Below are 16,547 nucleotides of genomic sequence, written 5' to 3'. Positions count from 1 at the left end.
TGGTTCTTTATGAACTGCAGGGGATTGTGGTTTGTTCTGTTGGGTGCAGCTGGTCGGTGAAGGAGGTTTCTATCTTCCTGTGTTACATTGTATTAGAAATCAGTAAAATTGGTTATCAAAAACATTCTGTAATTACCATTTCATATTTGCTGCACTATAAAGACAGAGGTCAAATTTCAGGCTGTTTTCTGCTGCTTAGCTTTGAATACAGAGACTGATGTTTACAAACTCCTCTCACTTTGCACTCAGAGATAGAAAAATTAGGGAAAATCCTGCTGGGGTTCGTGAAGAGTAAATGGAAAGCAGGAGGATGTCATTTTTCATAACACACAAAAAATGTATATACCTGTAAATGAACTCTACACACCCAGCAGTTAGGGAAGCAAAGTGTAGCGCATTTTCTTGTAATTCTGCAGTGTGATAGAAACAATGGGTTTAGTAGGATCCAAACAAATCAAGACACTTTACTTGATGATGCACAAATAATAAGTATTCACTGAAACCTGTTTATCAATTGTGTGCAGTATAGCTCTATCTATGAAACAGAATGTCTGCAAATTGTGTGACCATTTGAATGGAAATCGTCCTGTCTGGCAACAACAATGCTCTACCACACGTTACTTTATTACTTTAAAAACACACCTACTTCAGCTAGGAGGGATATGAAACTTTGTTGTACTAAAAAGTGAGATGTGGTTCTAAGTAAATGGAATGCACTGCTCTAGAAGGTCCTCAACCCTTCAAATGCCCATATTGGTCCATACCTTGAACCCTCATAGTTTACTGACTTCCATTAGCATTCTCCCTTCCAATGTAGGTGTTACTTTTGTGATTTTGTATTTCCATCCATGGCACTATGTAGCTTTTTCCCAAGCAAATAAAACTGCTTGCATGGCTGTCAGTAGATTTGCTTTCCCCTTACCACCATTAAGGTAATGAAGGTTGGAGGGTTTGAGCAACATTGTTCTTTCCAACCTCATGGAGGCGTCATCACTGCATGCATAAATCAAATCATTGATGGTAATATTTAGTTTCACCCAAGAGTAAGAGTAATCCCTACCTTATAGGAACACCAGGTAAGAGTTTTAATTTCAATTCTTGAAGTGCCTTGATTCAGGTCCACAGCTCCCTATCAATTCTGAGAAATACTGTCTCCCTTATTTAGTGAGTTGTGTCAATATCGCATACAGTAATTTCAGATAGTGATAATTTTAATACTTATAGCTCTACCAATTAGTGTGAGTCGCAGGGCTCTCCAGTGATGTATGTTGCCTGAAATTCACCTAGGACACGTTCTACATTATAATGCAAGAATCGGTCTATCTTCCTGCCTAGGCCATTTATATTCCAGGACAGCAAATGGTAAGTTACTTTATGAACACTGAATGCTATCTCGATTTGTCCAGGGATAGCCCCTTACACAGTGACCTATATATTACAGCCAAAATATACCACTATATCCACAATATGTCTCCAATCTGCCGACCACCACAATAACCGCTATAGTGTATTAAACCTTTCCAAACTCCCTTTCAGTATGCCTCACCCTCTTTACTTTACCTATTTCTCAACCGAGCACTGAAATAATCCACAACCAGAGCTGCTTGTCTCTTAATTTAGGAACTGTGTACCCCGCCCCTCCCTCAATAACAATAACCAACTTCATCATTCTAGGAAATGGTGTGTTATCGCCCTGCCCCACCACCACAGTCCATCCAAACTGCTACTTCCACCTCGAAATTGGTTGGTGGGAGGAGAGGCCTGTCTCTGCTATATCCTCTGCCTCTGCCCCACACTTATTTTTCTGTGTCCCAGCTGGTCACTTCTGTCTAACTTCCTCCAATCTTATTATTTGGCAACACTGGGGGGAGAATTTTAATATTACAACTGTTCATCACTATTGGCCTTGCCATCCATATCTGTTTCATACACTCCATTTTTTGATTCGAATGGTGGTATATTCAGGGTCTGCTTTGTCCTGAACACTTGTTATAGATGTGTAAGCAACAGGACTTACTGAGAAAGCAAGATGGTTAGAGTGTTTACCTATTTTTAGGATTTCCTACATGCTGAGCATTTTGAATCACCAAAGAGGGAGATTTGGTACTAGAAACTGGCAAATACTTATTTCACTGTTCACATGTATTAGAGAAGTTGTGTTTTTTAAGAAGGCTCAGCAATTATCTAAATCTGGAGAGATTGTGTGTGTGGGATTGTTGTACGCCTTGCTTCTAGCTATTCAGTTATTTCCAAATTAAGGGCTGGTGATGAATAATGTTGTATTTCACAAAGTGAGCATGAATTAATGCTTCCCTCACTCAAGGTTGCTTTTTAAACACTCCAAACATCAAAATACCCACTCTTGATCTCTTAATCTGAACCTCTCAGAAAAGCATGAGCCTATCTCCATCTTACTTGACTAGGAAAGACGATTGGAAAATGTTTCACTACAGCTTTCAATAAAATACTGAAAATGTACTAACAGATAAATTATTAATCTGCATTTAAAGTGGGTCACAGAATTGAAACCACATTAATAAACCATCCACAAATTGTTGTGTAGCGTTTTAGGACCCTAGTGTAATTTTGCCGATTCATGCCCATCTATATGGGTATAAATCACTCGAACCTTATATAGGCATAGAAATCATAACCATATTTAGACTTAGCTTATGCAGTCCAAATATGACGTGGCTACTTCCACTAGTTCCTAAAATCCACAACGATTTCTTGGAAAAACCCGCCTTCAGCAGTCAGGGATTTCCCCGGGCTTGAATATTAATTTATCCAAGAAATCATGGAGATTTCAAAGAACTGAGTCTTTGATGACGTTATTATGTCCAACCTTATGTCAATCTTGGCACCTTTAAGGTATAAATATGCCCACAATTGCTCAGGCAAACACACAGTGGTGTGGAGCAGTTTGACTATCTACTTGCCCGACGCATCTCGCCGTAGCAAGTGCCGAAGGAAGCCGACCCTCCAGCAGACGCACTGAGAGAGACGCTGTCTTTTCTCCTGCCGAGAAATCCAGCTCCAGTGTTTCCAGGCTACCCTTGCGGGTTGCCTGGAACCCTTGTACCCTTGCCTGGTACCCTTGAAGAGTCCTGAGAAAGAGATACAAGACCTCCTTCATTCTAAAACCAAGGTACAGAGCTGATTAGACCCTTAGAGAATTCTTGGACAGATTCTTGGCAAAGAATACTAAAACTTAAGCTACACCTCACTTACTTCTCCCTTCGTACTAGGCCTAGGTTAGGTATGACCGGGGTAGGCGTATTTTAGAAGCACCAGTTGAGTACATTTAGTCTTTATTTAATAAATGTATGTATTCTATCTATTTTATGGCTTAGAAACCATATCATGCTTTTTTAGTATTATTTTATAATACTCTTCATACTATACGCATTGTCAGAAACAAATCCCTTCTTGTGTATTCGAGAACGTTTCTAGTGATCTTTGAGCTAGCTGGCACTCACAATTAAGTTTAATATATTCGATAGAGACCTAGTAGACCTCAGTCCTACATCAAATCTATAGGATATATTATTCCAATGCACAGAGTCTATTGGGAATATAGGAACTACACTACAAAACAGCTTTCCTCTTTCCTCTCCAAATTGGACCAAACTGAGGTATTTAAACTGAGCAAGAAAGAGAGAGTAAGAGACAGTAGCTGCATGACTATACATACCACTGATGTCATGAACAGAGGATCAATTGATTGAATGGGTGGTGATTGCATGATTCCACCAGTTGTGTTATTTTTTGTTCAGGAAGATCTGGATGAGCTTACATTTTAGTTTTGTCCTGAGGATGACCCCAGTGGATATTCCCAGTAAAACATATTGATTAAGGGGCCAAAACGTTGATGCTTTAGAAGATACAACGTGTACTACTTGCACTTGGTTGGGAGTGTTGCAGGGATTCTGCTCAGACACAGAACTGTGCTCAGAGACACAGGACCTCAGTGAATTAGGGTGTGCAAAAAACTCACATTAGTACCCAAAATCCCCTACCAGACTACCAATCAGTGTCACATTAGCTCATAGTCCTATAGCAAAGAAGCGAATGATTAGACAACCTAGAACATGCGACTTCGGACCATCCCAGGAATGGTGGGAAGTGAGTACACTCTTTTGTTATACTCTCATAACAGTCCATAACAGGACTAAATAAGAGACACGGTAAGGTTCAAATATTTATTTGAAAGACGTGATCTCAAGCGCAGTATTTTAGTCAACATAAGCATACATATGATTAAAAATAATATGGTCAGCATGGTTCCAACTCCATAAAATACACAAGGAGGAATCATATTACAATGATAATGCAAACAGGTGATAAAAGCGCCTAGTTTAAACACCCTCCCGATATAAGAACTATTCATTATAAAACTATAGAAGGTCTCTTGAGCTTTGTTAGGGGGACCCCTTTTACCTGTCCACTCAGTAAGTGTAAATGACATCAGGACCAGTTAGTCTCTCTGCATGCCTGGAATCTTTCAAGTGTCTGAGAATATGGCAAGTGTGCTATGATAAAGGCGCCAGAATCCTACTCGGCTTGCAGCTGCCAAAATGTTGTGTCTAGAATGTGTTACACGGACAGGCCGATAAACAGGCTTGCACGGTATGATAACCTTGGCGGCTCAGCCTTCACTCTACAGACTGGGGGCACAATGTATGTCTAGAGATGTCGAAAAACAAACCTTTTTCCATGTATAGACCTTTGTGAAAGCTAACTCTGCAAAAACAGCTAAACAGTGTTGTGTGCAAAAAGCAGCAAAAGGTAAAATGGCGTTTAAACTCCTAATAAGCCATGCTAACTTGACATGCACGTAAAAAGAGGCCCATAAACAACACTACAGAAGGAAGTGAATGACGGTGCCCCAACTCCAATAGGGTGAGGTCAAGTTGAATGCAGCCAATCTTTGCAAAGCTCTCCTAAAGGACACTTTTTGATTCTAGCCTTATTTTGCACAGTACAAGTACTTTCTTGGTATCATTTGCACTAGCATATCCTCTAAATTTGTCATATAATTATGGCACTTTGAAAGGGAACATCAAGCCTTGTGGTGATTATTAATGAAGAGCAATGCATGTAAATGAGGGTCCCTGTGTGACCACTATGAAAATGTTTGAAAGATGTTAAATGAGGAACACTGTAATTATCTAGCAGCGGTTGACTACATTGTGTGGCCAGGATGACTAAATTATACAATAAGGAAAGGCAAAATATGCAACAGTTATATAGCACCTCTTTCTATTAAATAACTGTCCTGCAGAAATGTATTGTATCTTCCATATTACGCATGTGAAAACATAAGGATTCAAACCATGAAGATGCAACATGTATATATATGCTTTATCAAAAGTGTGAGTGCCTAGATGAAATACCTGCATCCTTGAAACAGCCTCTGTGAAATTGTACCTCTGTTTAAGTTCTAAAGACTTTCTTTAGTACAACAATATATAAAATTACAGAAAAATGAAGGATGAAATAGCAAGCAAAATACTAATACACTGTATGTAAAACACTAAAGTCTTTATACATTTTTGGTAGGGTAAGAAGAGGGTTGTGAAAGAACATGACTTAATGTAAGTAAGCATAACAAAAATATGTATTAAGAAACTATAGCATTACCTTCAAATGCAAAATTGAGACAGAGAATAGAATATGTACAGAGAATGAATATTTTCAGACAATGTAAGAACAGTATGTGATATAGTAACACCGACCTAATTAAGACAGAAATGCAGTAAGAGGTAACCATAACCTTTGGGAATTATGAGAGGATGAACGTTGCTTCATATACATGGTATACAATTTTTGATGTGAACGTACAGAATCCCACCACACCGTGTATGATAATTTGGCAAAGGATTTCCAGGTAAAAATGATGTTCTGAAATGCAATTGCCAATAAAATATCTGATAGTTTAAAATTGGGATAATATTGAATAAGAGACTGAGTTATTGTACCCAAGAGTTTTCGATGTTACACATTTTTTTTAATTTGTGACAAAAGGAAAGTGTATCAGGACACCTACATATCATATGCATAAGGTCTGCTTGAGGAAAATCCCAAGCCCAACATTTGTCATAAATCTCTGAGGAGAATCTAGAACATTATGCAGGAGTCTAGTGAAGTCGGTGATAGATGAAAAATAGGGATTGAGTAATACTAGCTAATCGAGAGACTTTATAAATGGGTGTCCATATGTTATTCCAAAAAGCAACATTACCCCCAAGTATTCTTTTCTTAAAAGTTTGACCTAGTGTTCAGTAGCAAGAGATACTTGCAAACAGCTGATGCTCTAGGACCTGGTTTGAGGAGCTCAGTAAATCCAGAAGAAAGAGGAACTAAACTGGAACAATAATTCTGAATGGAAAAATACTTATCAGGTACAACATTATTCAATGATTGAAAATAAAAATAAAAAGACTTGGGACACTGATAATTATCACGAAATTGAGAAAAAGTAATAGGAGCATTATTATGAACTAGTTGATGAACGCACATAAGACCCTTATCTTTCCAAGTACGCCAAAAAGAGGTATATTATTAACCTGAATTAAAGAAGTATACCATAATGCCATTTCAAGAAATATGGAAGGAGTCAGTTGAATTGTGAGAAAAATTTAATTTGATCAGCGAAACCATCTCTTTTAAATACTTAAAATAGAGGAGCTACTTTGCAGAAGAAAATGACAAAACCTCCTCAAAGGTCAAGTGCATAAGGAAAGCTCTTTCAAATTCTAACTGCATTGGAGAAAGAGGTGAAATTACTTTGAAGTTCAAAGGGCAGCTTGTCGCAATGTAAAGGTTCTAAGATAATAATATTATTGTGGAAAGTTAACTCCTTCAGCCGCTTTAGATTTTTACAAAACAGATAGGGCTATATGCGCAATTTCAAATTATGCCATAAAAAAGAAACAAGTATATATAAATAAAAAAATTTGGGGGGGGTATGAATTAGTAACATAGTCAGAAGATATACAAAAATAGGTCACGTCATAATTTTAATCACATCTATATGCCCCCTCCCCCAATGAATGAAATAAAGGATTGCAGGAAGACAGAATACATTCAAATTCATTTTAAGTTATTCTTTTAGTATCAGCAATAGAATTTGTGACCCATATACCTTACTATTTAATTTTGACAGAAGCAGAACACTGAAAACCAGTGATGCGATAAGGATAAGGATGGCTGAAGGTGTATTTATTGAGTGGAAAAATGTCCAGTTTGTCTGTATTAACTTTATATTCGGATACCTGGGAAAACAAAGACATTTCTTTCAAAGGAGAAAGCAAAGAGCTTTCTGTAGAGGAAACAAACAAAAGGATATCATCTGCATAGGCAGCAAATTACAAATGATGATCATCATAAGTAAATTCTGATATAGATGGTTTATGATGAATCTGGGATGAAAAGGTTCAAACACCAAAACAAATTAATAAGGGGGAGTGAGGACAATCCTGTCATACTCCTCTATAAAGATGAAAATCTGAAGAGACTCTGCCATTAACCAATACAGATGCTTTAGGACAATGATACAAAAGGGAAATAAAAGCAATACATTTAAGTCCGAAACAATGCCAAGTTAATGACTGAAGCATAAACTCCCAACTGATTCTATCAAATGCCTTCTCAGCCTCTATTGTTATGGCCACAAGAGAGGATTTAAATAGAGGGGCTTTAGTAAGAACATCAAACAATAAACAAGAGTTGTCAGATATATGCATACCCTTAATAAATCCTGATTGTTCCTTCCCTATAAGATACGGGAGGCAGGACTCTAAACAAAGAGCTAGGAGTTTAGCAAATATCTTATAGTCAATATTTAACAATGAGATAGGTCTTTATTTTTTAAACACGATAGCCCGGCATACTTTGTACACAACTTGTAGCAAATTCAGAAAACAGTTCAAAGGATTTTGTTCCATAGACGAGTCGATGTTCGATTTCAGTTTATTCTTTATTTTTCATTCTTTAAAAACTTTTGAAAGCACACGTTTCGTCCCATCCAGGGACTTCCTCAGGGCTTGAAAAGTAAATATAGAATGTTCAATTTGATAATCTTTCCTATGTTCGCAACAGGTAATTTTTTAATCTTAGTTTAATGCTCTTCCTCATGTATTGAACATAGTATTGGCAGGTAAAGAATCTTTGATAGGGAGCAGTGTCCCTGATGCAGTAATTCCGGTCCCGCAGTAGAGGTCCTCGATCGTGTCCGCCTCACATGGTTCGCCAAGGTGCATGTCTGGTTCACATGCACCTTGGCGAACCATGTGAGGCGGACACGATGTGTCTCATACTGTGGGATTAAAGAACCTCCAGGAATCTACAAGAGCATCATTAGCACTGGCACTGGCCGAATGGAAATGTTTATGCATTCTTTGGGACAAAAATTAGGCAGAAGAACACCTATACAAAAAAGGATCCATAATTTGGTTGCAGTCGTCACCCAAAATCAAATATGAATAATGTTTTTGTGTGCATTTTCTAGCAATGGAGGGCATAACATTGTGATCAGGGATCATAGGGGCATATACATTTTAAACAGTAAGGGGGACATTATCAATAACTACATTAGTACATTAGTACATAAGTAGTACATCTACCCCTACCATCTGTTTCTTGTGAAGCAAAAGTAAAATTAAGTGATTTCTTGCACAATAACACTATTCTTTTTATTCAGTGATCGGGAAACAAACACTATCCCCACCCAGATTTGCTTGAAATTTAACGCTTTCAAATCAGTAAGTTGGGTTCCTTGGAGAAGAGCTAGGTCAGGATTGGCCTTACCCAATAGGTTAGTATCTTCTTTCTTTTAACAGGATTAATAGATCCTTTAATATTCCATGATAATACATAGAATTATACATAGTAAGTAACAGATAAATGAGAACATTGAAATGGATGAGAAAAGATGAGAAAGTCAAAAGATAAGAAGGAGATAATAAAGGAATAAGAAAAGGAGAAGAACAACAAGTAGAGACTAAGGAAAACAAGGCAAAAAAGGATGGTAAAGGAGAGAAATTCAAAGCAAGAAGAAGAGACAGTACAAATACAAACAGGACGACTGCTAAAACATACCTGAATAAATACCAAAAGGAAATTAAACTTGGTGGTGACAACACATGAAACGATAACTGACCCAGAAGGGGAGGAATCCATGCCACATCAGGACCACAGATACTCAGGTGCAAGGACCACACACATGCAAACATATAAGATGAATCTGCAAAGATAGACAATGAGAACATCTTAAAGCAAATATTATAACATATTCAAACACTACCAGAAAATACATATGAAATATACTGAATACTTCAAAGAAACCATTTTAAACTATCTGAAATTGGAAACATCTTGAGATTGGAAAATTCTTTGACCTAACCAAGTGAATTGATGTTTAGCTTTAGCCACAGAAAGAACTCTCAATAAATCATTAAACTTAGAAAAAGTATGATGACTCTTCTTGGTTTGACAGGAGATGCAGGAAGCACGAGGTCCAAGCCTATGAGCCCTCTGAAAATTAAGCGAGGTTTAGGAAGGCATATCTAATAATTCTGGAAGGAAGGAGATAAAAAGGGAAACAGGATTAAGGGTGGGCGTAAAATCCGTTTCGCGGGCGAATTTGCGGATTTTCCGCGATTTCGCGATCCGCGAATCTCGCGAAATCACGGTAAAATCCGCGAATCAGCGGGGACGGATTTTCAGCCAAGCAAGGGTTACAACAGCTGGTGCAAAAGTTGAACCTAATTTCTTTGTAACCTTTTACAAAAGGGTTACAAACAAATTAACTTCAACTTGGACACCTGCTGCTAATTGCTTCCTGGCGCCTCGTTGCCTACTTGCAACTTTTCTCTGACCCTGCTCTGACCCTTGAAGCAGGGTCAGATAATAGTTACAAGTAGGCAACGAGGCACCCCCTCATCAGGAAGCACTTACAGATATAAAAAACAGGAAGAAGGGAGAGGATGGCAAATACACCCATTTTGAGTTGTCGGGAGGGGTTAAACTAAAAGAGACCTTTACAGCACAATTTTCATACGAATTTTGCTAAAAATAAAAAGCTGTATGTTCTGTAGGGGCAACTCAGGAATCTGGCCCTTCAGAGATCCGGCCTCTCTTTCTTTCTCTCGTTCTCTCTCTCCCTCTCTCTTTCCCTCTCTATCTATCTATCTATCTATCTATCTATCTATCTATCTATCTATCTATCTATCTATCTATCTATCTATCTATCTATCTATCTATCTATCTCTCTCTCTCTCCCTCTCCCATAGACGACTGCATGGGTAACTTCGCTATGCAAGCGACTCGCGAAGATGCAAAAAAACCCGCGAACGCGCAAAAAACAAAAAATCCGCAAATTCGCACAAATTCGCGAATTTTGCGGATTGCAAATTCGCAAATCTGCAAATTCGTGGATCGCAAATTCGCAAAATTTGCCCATGCTTAGACAGGAACATCCCCCTCCAATGCTTCAGGAAGGCCATCAATTCAGAGATTATTCCTTCTATTCCTGTTCTCCAAATCCTCTTTGTGTTGTTTGAGCTGGAGCACTCTCTTTTCCAAACAGTGAATTTTGTTAACGTCATCACTCAAAACCACAATATGTTGTTCCACCATAGAAATATGATTCTCCATCGTTGACCATTTGTCATCCACTTGTTATATCCTGTTATTTGTTTTAATTATTCAAAAATGAGGGACTCAACAGGGCTTTTGTTAAGGTCTAGCATACAGGCCCAAGTAAAAAAAAAAGAAGAAGGTGATGCAGTTCCTAAGCGGGTCGACAGAGAGACTGGTAGAGAGAGGTACAATGAGAATAGCCTGAGGATAATGTAGTCCTACAGTGAGTAGTCGGGAGGGGGATTCCTTCCTTCAGAACTAGGGCCCTCACACACCCAGCCAACTAGGTGTCATACTTTATCATTGGGCCTTCTCCTCATCGGGTTGGTGCTGCAATACCCGATGGGCACCCAATGAGGGGATCTTTTGCAGAGATCTTTTGTTCCTTGCCGTTTGGTGAGGTGTAAGTGAGGAGCCTGGGAAAGTGTAGATGTGATATAAGGAGGATGAAGGCTAAAACAGGTTGGGTACTTCAATAAACACATTTAATAGGATGGCTCCCACCTGATTAAAAAGAAAAAAGAGTGGCAACTTATCTGAAATAATGATTCAAGATCCTAGCCCTCTATTCTAATAGGGTCAACATGTTTCTTGCCTAAAACATCCTAAGGATCCTACGGCAATTCATCAGGACCATGTGCAAACTATCTACACACCGTAGTTGTACTGGACCAACCTACCTACCACGTTACAATAGGAAAAGTACCTATAAAGTGTTGAGGGTAATTTAAAAGAAAACAAAAGCATACATTAACATAGGCATAAGTGGCTGCGCATACAATGTAGCTCTCCAATAGTAGTGACCCATAGTATGCGCACAGGTGACTTGCAATGTCACTTGCAATGAGAAAGTGGCAGGCAACACACGTGATATAATAAACATAAAGTATGTTAAAATGTAGCTCATTTCAGGAAAAAGCAGTAGCTCACAAAGGTCTATAAAACTCACCCTAAATCTCTGATAGCCACGCCTCAACAGTGTCCGGCCGGGCTGTGACACCTCTAGGTACAGTGTTCTAAAGGGAAGCATCAATGAAGTTGTTAGGTTATCATAACCAAGTATAGAGGGGTATCCCACCATCAATCAATAGCCAGCTGAGGATGGGACCCTGGGACCCAGGGGCAATATGAGCCACCCAGAACGCACCAATGCAATCACCAGCACATGGTCCCCGTTAGCCAGGGTCACAGTGAAGGATGCTCCCACATTGCCCACCGCATTGCCACTATCCAGGGCGAGGTGGCATGTCAGACGAGCAGTGCGGGACCATGCCATTGTGCCTATATGGGGTGCAACAGTAAACCTGCACCTTCGAAAGGCAGCGTGCATCTGGGTGTGCAGGCAGCTGCCGCGTCAACCATTAAAACTCACTAGTAGGCATAGCTGCATATTCAGGAGGATTATTTTGCCGGTATTCGTTAGCGCCAACCATACTTACCTCAACCCAGCGTCACTGCACTGCAATCTTTCCCCTATTGCCAGTACCGGGTGGTAAAGAGCAGCGTTAGTGAGGCACTGTTATACTCACCAGTTCCTTGTGGTGGGCAGGGGCAGTGTCAAACCGTAAGTGGAGTAGATGGACTGCTAACCTTTCTCAACATGAATACAGGACGTATCCAAGTGGGTAGGAATGATGTCCATATTGGAATATGTTGTAATGTAAAAGGGGAAGGGGCACATTGTGCTGATCCTAATCCTCGTTAAAACAATCTGGTTGGCCAAGATGTCACAAAGCAGTATGTCACTGTCTCAGGGACCGGAAATGAAATGGGTTTTCAGCACATATGGCCTGACACAGTAGTAATGTTTAAAGACCGTCAGTAGTGGAGGTAGTCATTCAGATGGCTCATGAACATTAACATTAATGCAGTATAGCACCCGTACAAGGGGTTGGTATGGTATCAGTGGTACTCCTAAGTACATGATAGTGTGTTCAAACTGCCAGACACATATAGGTATCAGCCCAGGGGCCCCAGGGGATTTCATTGTTCAATCCTCGTTGATCAATGGATAAATGGTGTATCCTTTTTTTCCTATCCTAGGTCTTTCTGTATAATGTGGGGGTGGGCTTCATGTACCACCCATCAAATGGTATCTGGTTTGTGACCTAAGTCTTTAAAGTGTGCGCACATCTTAGTAGAAACTCATTGGCAACAAATGTTGCTTTTGTGTTCTGTGATCCTTGTCTTGACAGCTCTTATAGCCTATGTATCTCAGTTGGCACAGACAAGTGATCATGTAGATACACTGGGTTGTGTTACAGTTGGTGTCTTTGGTGAGGCGCCAAGTAAAGGTGTCAGAGAGTTCAATTTCCTTTGTGGGTGCTGTTTGGCGACACACCGAGCATGGGCTGCAGGGATAATGGCCCTGTACCGGTGGGAGATCCAAAAGAGGCCTCTGATAATTGGTTCTCTGGGTCTTAGGTCGCGTATTCACAAGAATATCTTTCAGATTCCTCTTACGTTTATAAGCAAATCTCGGTGTGGGTAATTGTAATGACCCAGTGTTCAAGATGCACCAGTGTTTTTTGATGATATTTCTAATGCGATTGGAGCCCGGGGTAAAAGAAGAGACACATGTAAGAGTGTCTTCTGGTTCTTTGGAGACCACCTCCACTAGGGCCTCCTGGTGATTGTTTGTGGCCCTTTTCATGGATTTCATGATGTGGTGATATGGGTAGTCTCTTTGTCTTAAGTTGTTGGCAAGGATTTTTGCTTCAGTTTTGGAGTCGGTGATCAAACTACAATTCGTGCGAATGCGTAGGAATTGCTCAAACGGTAAGTTATCTTTGAGAGCTCACTCATGGTGACTGCTACAAAGTAGCAAACTGTTCCTGTCAGTGGGTTTTCTGTAAAGTGTTGTCCTCAACTGGCAACCAGCTGGTATAATCTTGAGGTCCAGGAAAGGTACACTATTATCAGATATGGTCTTAGTGAATTTAAGATACTCAGTCTGTCTGTTAATCCAATGACAGACGTTTTCACAGGTGGCACGGTCACCTTTCCAAAAGATGAGGGTGCAATTTATTAACCTTTTCCTTAGTTTCAAATTAATCCTATTTGGGTAGGCATACAGACATTTGAGGTTTGGCTATAGTGGTGATGGAGTAGCCATCGCCCTAAACAAACCTATGGTGCACCTGTATCTAAGTTGGGTGGGTGCCATTATCTTGGTGGGCTAGGTGCAACAGGATATGTATAACAAGATATATATTGGATTCTTAGTTCTGCCCCAATATGTACAGTCTTGCCTGAACAGCATGGCCAGGGTCTGTGAAAAGTTCAGTGTAAGCAAGCCCCAGCAACTTTTAGCTTACTTAGGCATTATTATTGATATATAACTAGAACCCTGTCCATCTACTTCATCTGTGCATCTACTACAACAAAGAACCAATGGATGGAATGAATGCTTGATTTAATTTCAGCAACAGGTAATTCCTCAGGCTGCATTCCAGGTCAACGTTTTTCACCCACCATTCCATTCTAGAGATATGCAAATCAAGTATAGATTAAATCCCATAAACCATCTAGAGACAATTTGTTAATACATTTCCAGTGTTCATGTTTTCCTTTCTACTACCCCTGACTGTTATTGAAGAATCACCATAATAGACATAATTGCAGCTGAACTTGCAGTGAGAAACCCATATCAGTGGAAATAAATATGGTGGTAGAACACTGTACTAATTAAATTTTTATGGTTGTGAATTTATTGACGTTTTGATCGTCCTATGGAGCCATCATATGCGATAGACACTGTGTCACTCTTTTTCCTGTGCGACGAGTTATGGGTCTCATCAAATTCTAACCTGAATCTCTGTCTCCACTCTTAATGACTCAACCTTTCATAATACATCCTTCTGTGTGTATTACAAAGTTATGAGAGTTTTTGCACACCTAAAATAGGAAACAAGCTGTTGATGAGGAGGCCTCAGAAGAGAAGATATCTTTGTTCAGACTTTTGTTTACCAACACCTTTGAGTTTAGAGTTTAGATTTAAAAGCGGAATGTTGTGTCAGGCGCATTGAAGTGATCAGAGGAAATCTGCATTGCACTCTTATCCACCCTCAGTTCTAATGTCATATATCTGCCTGCTAGAAGTAAAAAAAACTTTCAGCAATCCTATGTTTACCAGAACTGTTACACAAAAAATGTGTCAGCTGATTAAGCCATGTATTTCAAATATTTTTGTATCCAAACAGGGACTCTGGCTCCAGAACAGTTGTCCAATAATGAAGGGAGCTTCATGTTATCAGTCAACGCCACTGGATTCACACCATCTTCCCTCATCCTGATGGGCATCCCTGGACTGGAGAAGTTCCACATCTGGTTTGCTGCACCCCTGAGCTTCATGTACATTGTCACAGTTCTGGGAAACTGTACTCTTCTGCTGGCTATAAAGACAGTGGTGTCTCTCCACGAGCCAATGTATCTTTTAATTGCCCAGTTGGCTCTGTCTGATCTAGTTCTTTCCTCATCCTTACTTCCTAAGATGCTTGGTCTGCTTTGGTTTAACACTGGAGACATCAGCTTTGGTGCCTGCCTTACTCAGATGTTCTTCTGGGCATGTTCTTTGTCAATGGAAACCTCAATTTTTTCAGTTATGGCCTTTGACCGATATGTTGCAGTGTGCAATCCTCTTAGATACACCAGTATCGTCACCAATGAACTTATCGCGAAGATAGCATCAGCGTGCATGGTCCGTGCCCTCCTGCTGGCTACACCCATTCCACTGCTCATTCTGAGACTGCCATTCTGCAGCCTGCACATTGCACATTCATTTTGCGAGAACATGGCGGTGGCAAAGCTATCTTGTGCTGACATCACTGTTAACAGCCTCTATGCATTTATTCTAGTCTTCCTCTCTGGAGCAATTGACATTTTGGGCATTTCCCTTTCTTATACAATGATACTCAGGACTATTTTCATTCTCCCATACAAAGACTGTGTCAAAGCCTTCCGCACTTGCAGCGCCCATGTTTGCTCCATGTCCACTTTGTACTTGCCACTTTTCATTGTCGTTGTTTTGAACAGATTTCATGCCAGCATGCCCACGTATGTGCTTGTCATTGTGGCAAACACGTATCTCCTTTTCCCTCCTTTCATAAATCCTTTTATTTTTGGAGTGACAGTAAGGGCAGTGCAGCAGGGTGTATTAAAACTCATCAAAGAGAAATGGGGTTGACTTTAGCTTTGAGATTGGATTTCTGACAAAATATATGTAGAAATTTTATAATGTTTATTGATCGCACTGCTGAAATCCAACAAAGGAGAACAGGATACTATCTGCTTGATGCTCATTTATACGAAAGCACAAAAGGCTTTGATAGCAACTTGTATTAAACTACTTAAGAGTGAGTAATTGAAATATATTGTGTGGACATTGAATATCGAACCTACAATATCAATGAGACAGATTGAAAAAATAATGAGAGGTAAGTACGTTTAGATTTGTATACCTAATTACTCTTTTAACCATCTAAGCAGTTCAGATAGCTCCAAAGTACATAAGTGTGCAGTTACAAATATTAAATCTATACTTCCCTATATGCACTTTCCTTTCAATATTTTTCCCCTTGATTTTCTATGCTCAATGTTCATGTAGCTTGATATTTAATAGTACAATCCAAGGAATTGTAGGTGCTTATTGGATGAGTTTGTTTTCAGAGTACAAATTCCACTTTACAGGACCACTGAGTTTATCTGACTGGACGTTGTTCGTGATATAATGGTTGTGTAAAAAAAGTGGAGGATCAATGAAGACACTCGATGATATGCACTGCGAGTTCAATAAATGTATACAAAAAAATACATACAACATGCTGTCTTTGTGGGTTTTCTGTCCGAATGAGCACCAATAATGTTGAAACATTGCTGGTAGCAGGAACTACTAACCAGGCCTA

At 39.6% G+C, this 16,547-nt stretch overlaps 1 protein-coding gene across 1 annotated transcript; it reads left to right on the top strand.

Annotated features, from left to right (window-relative positions):
- Nucleotides 1–14,815: 14,815 nt before the first annotated feature.
- Nucleotides 14,816–15,829, top strand: LOC147693466 (olfactory receptor 52E4-like). The gene has a single exon (XM_086936003.1). The coding sequence runs from the start codon at nucleotides 14,816–14,818 to the stop codon at nucleotides 15,827–15,829; it is 1,014 nt and encodes a 337-aa protein (XP_086792129.1).
- The last annotated feature ends 718 nt before the right edge of the window (nucleotides 15,830–16,547 follow it).

Source organism: Lissotriton vulgaris, chromosome 8 (genome assembly GCF_964263255.1).
Source record: "Lissotriton vulgaris chromosome 8, aLisVul1.2, whole genome shotgun sequence".
Taxonomy (NCBI): domain Eukaryota; kingdom Metazoa; phylum Chordata; class Amphibia; order Caudata; family Salamandridae; genus Lissotriton; species Lissotriton vulgaris.
The sequence above is the reverse complement of the archived record's forward strand: the minus strand, read 5'-3'. Positions and strand labels throughout refer to the sequence as shown.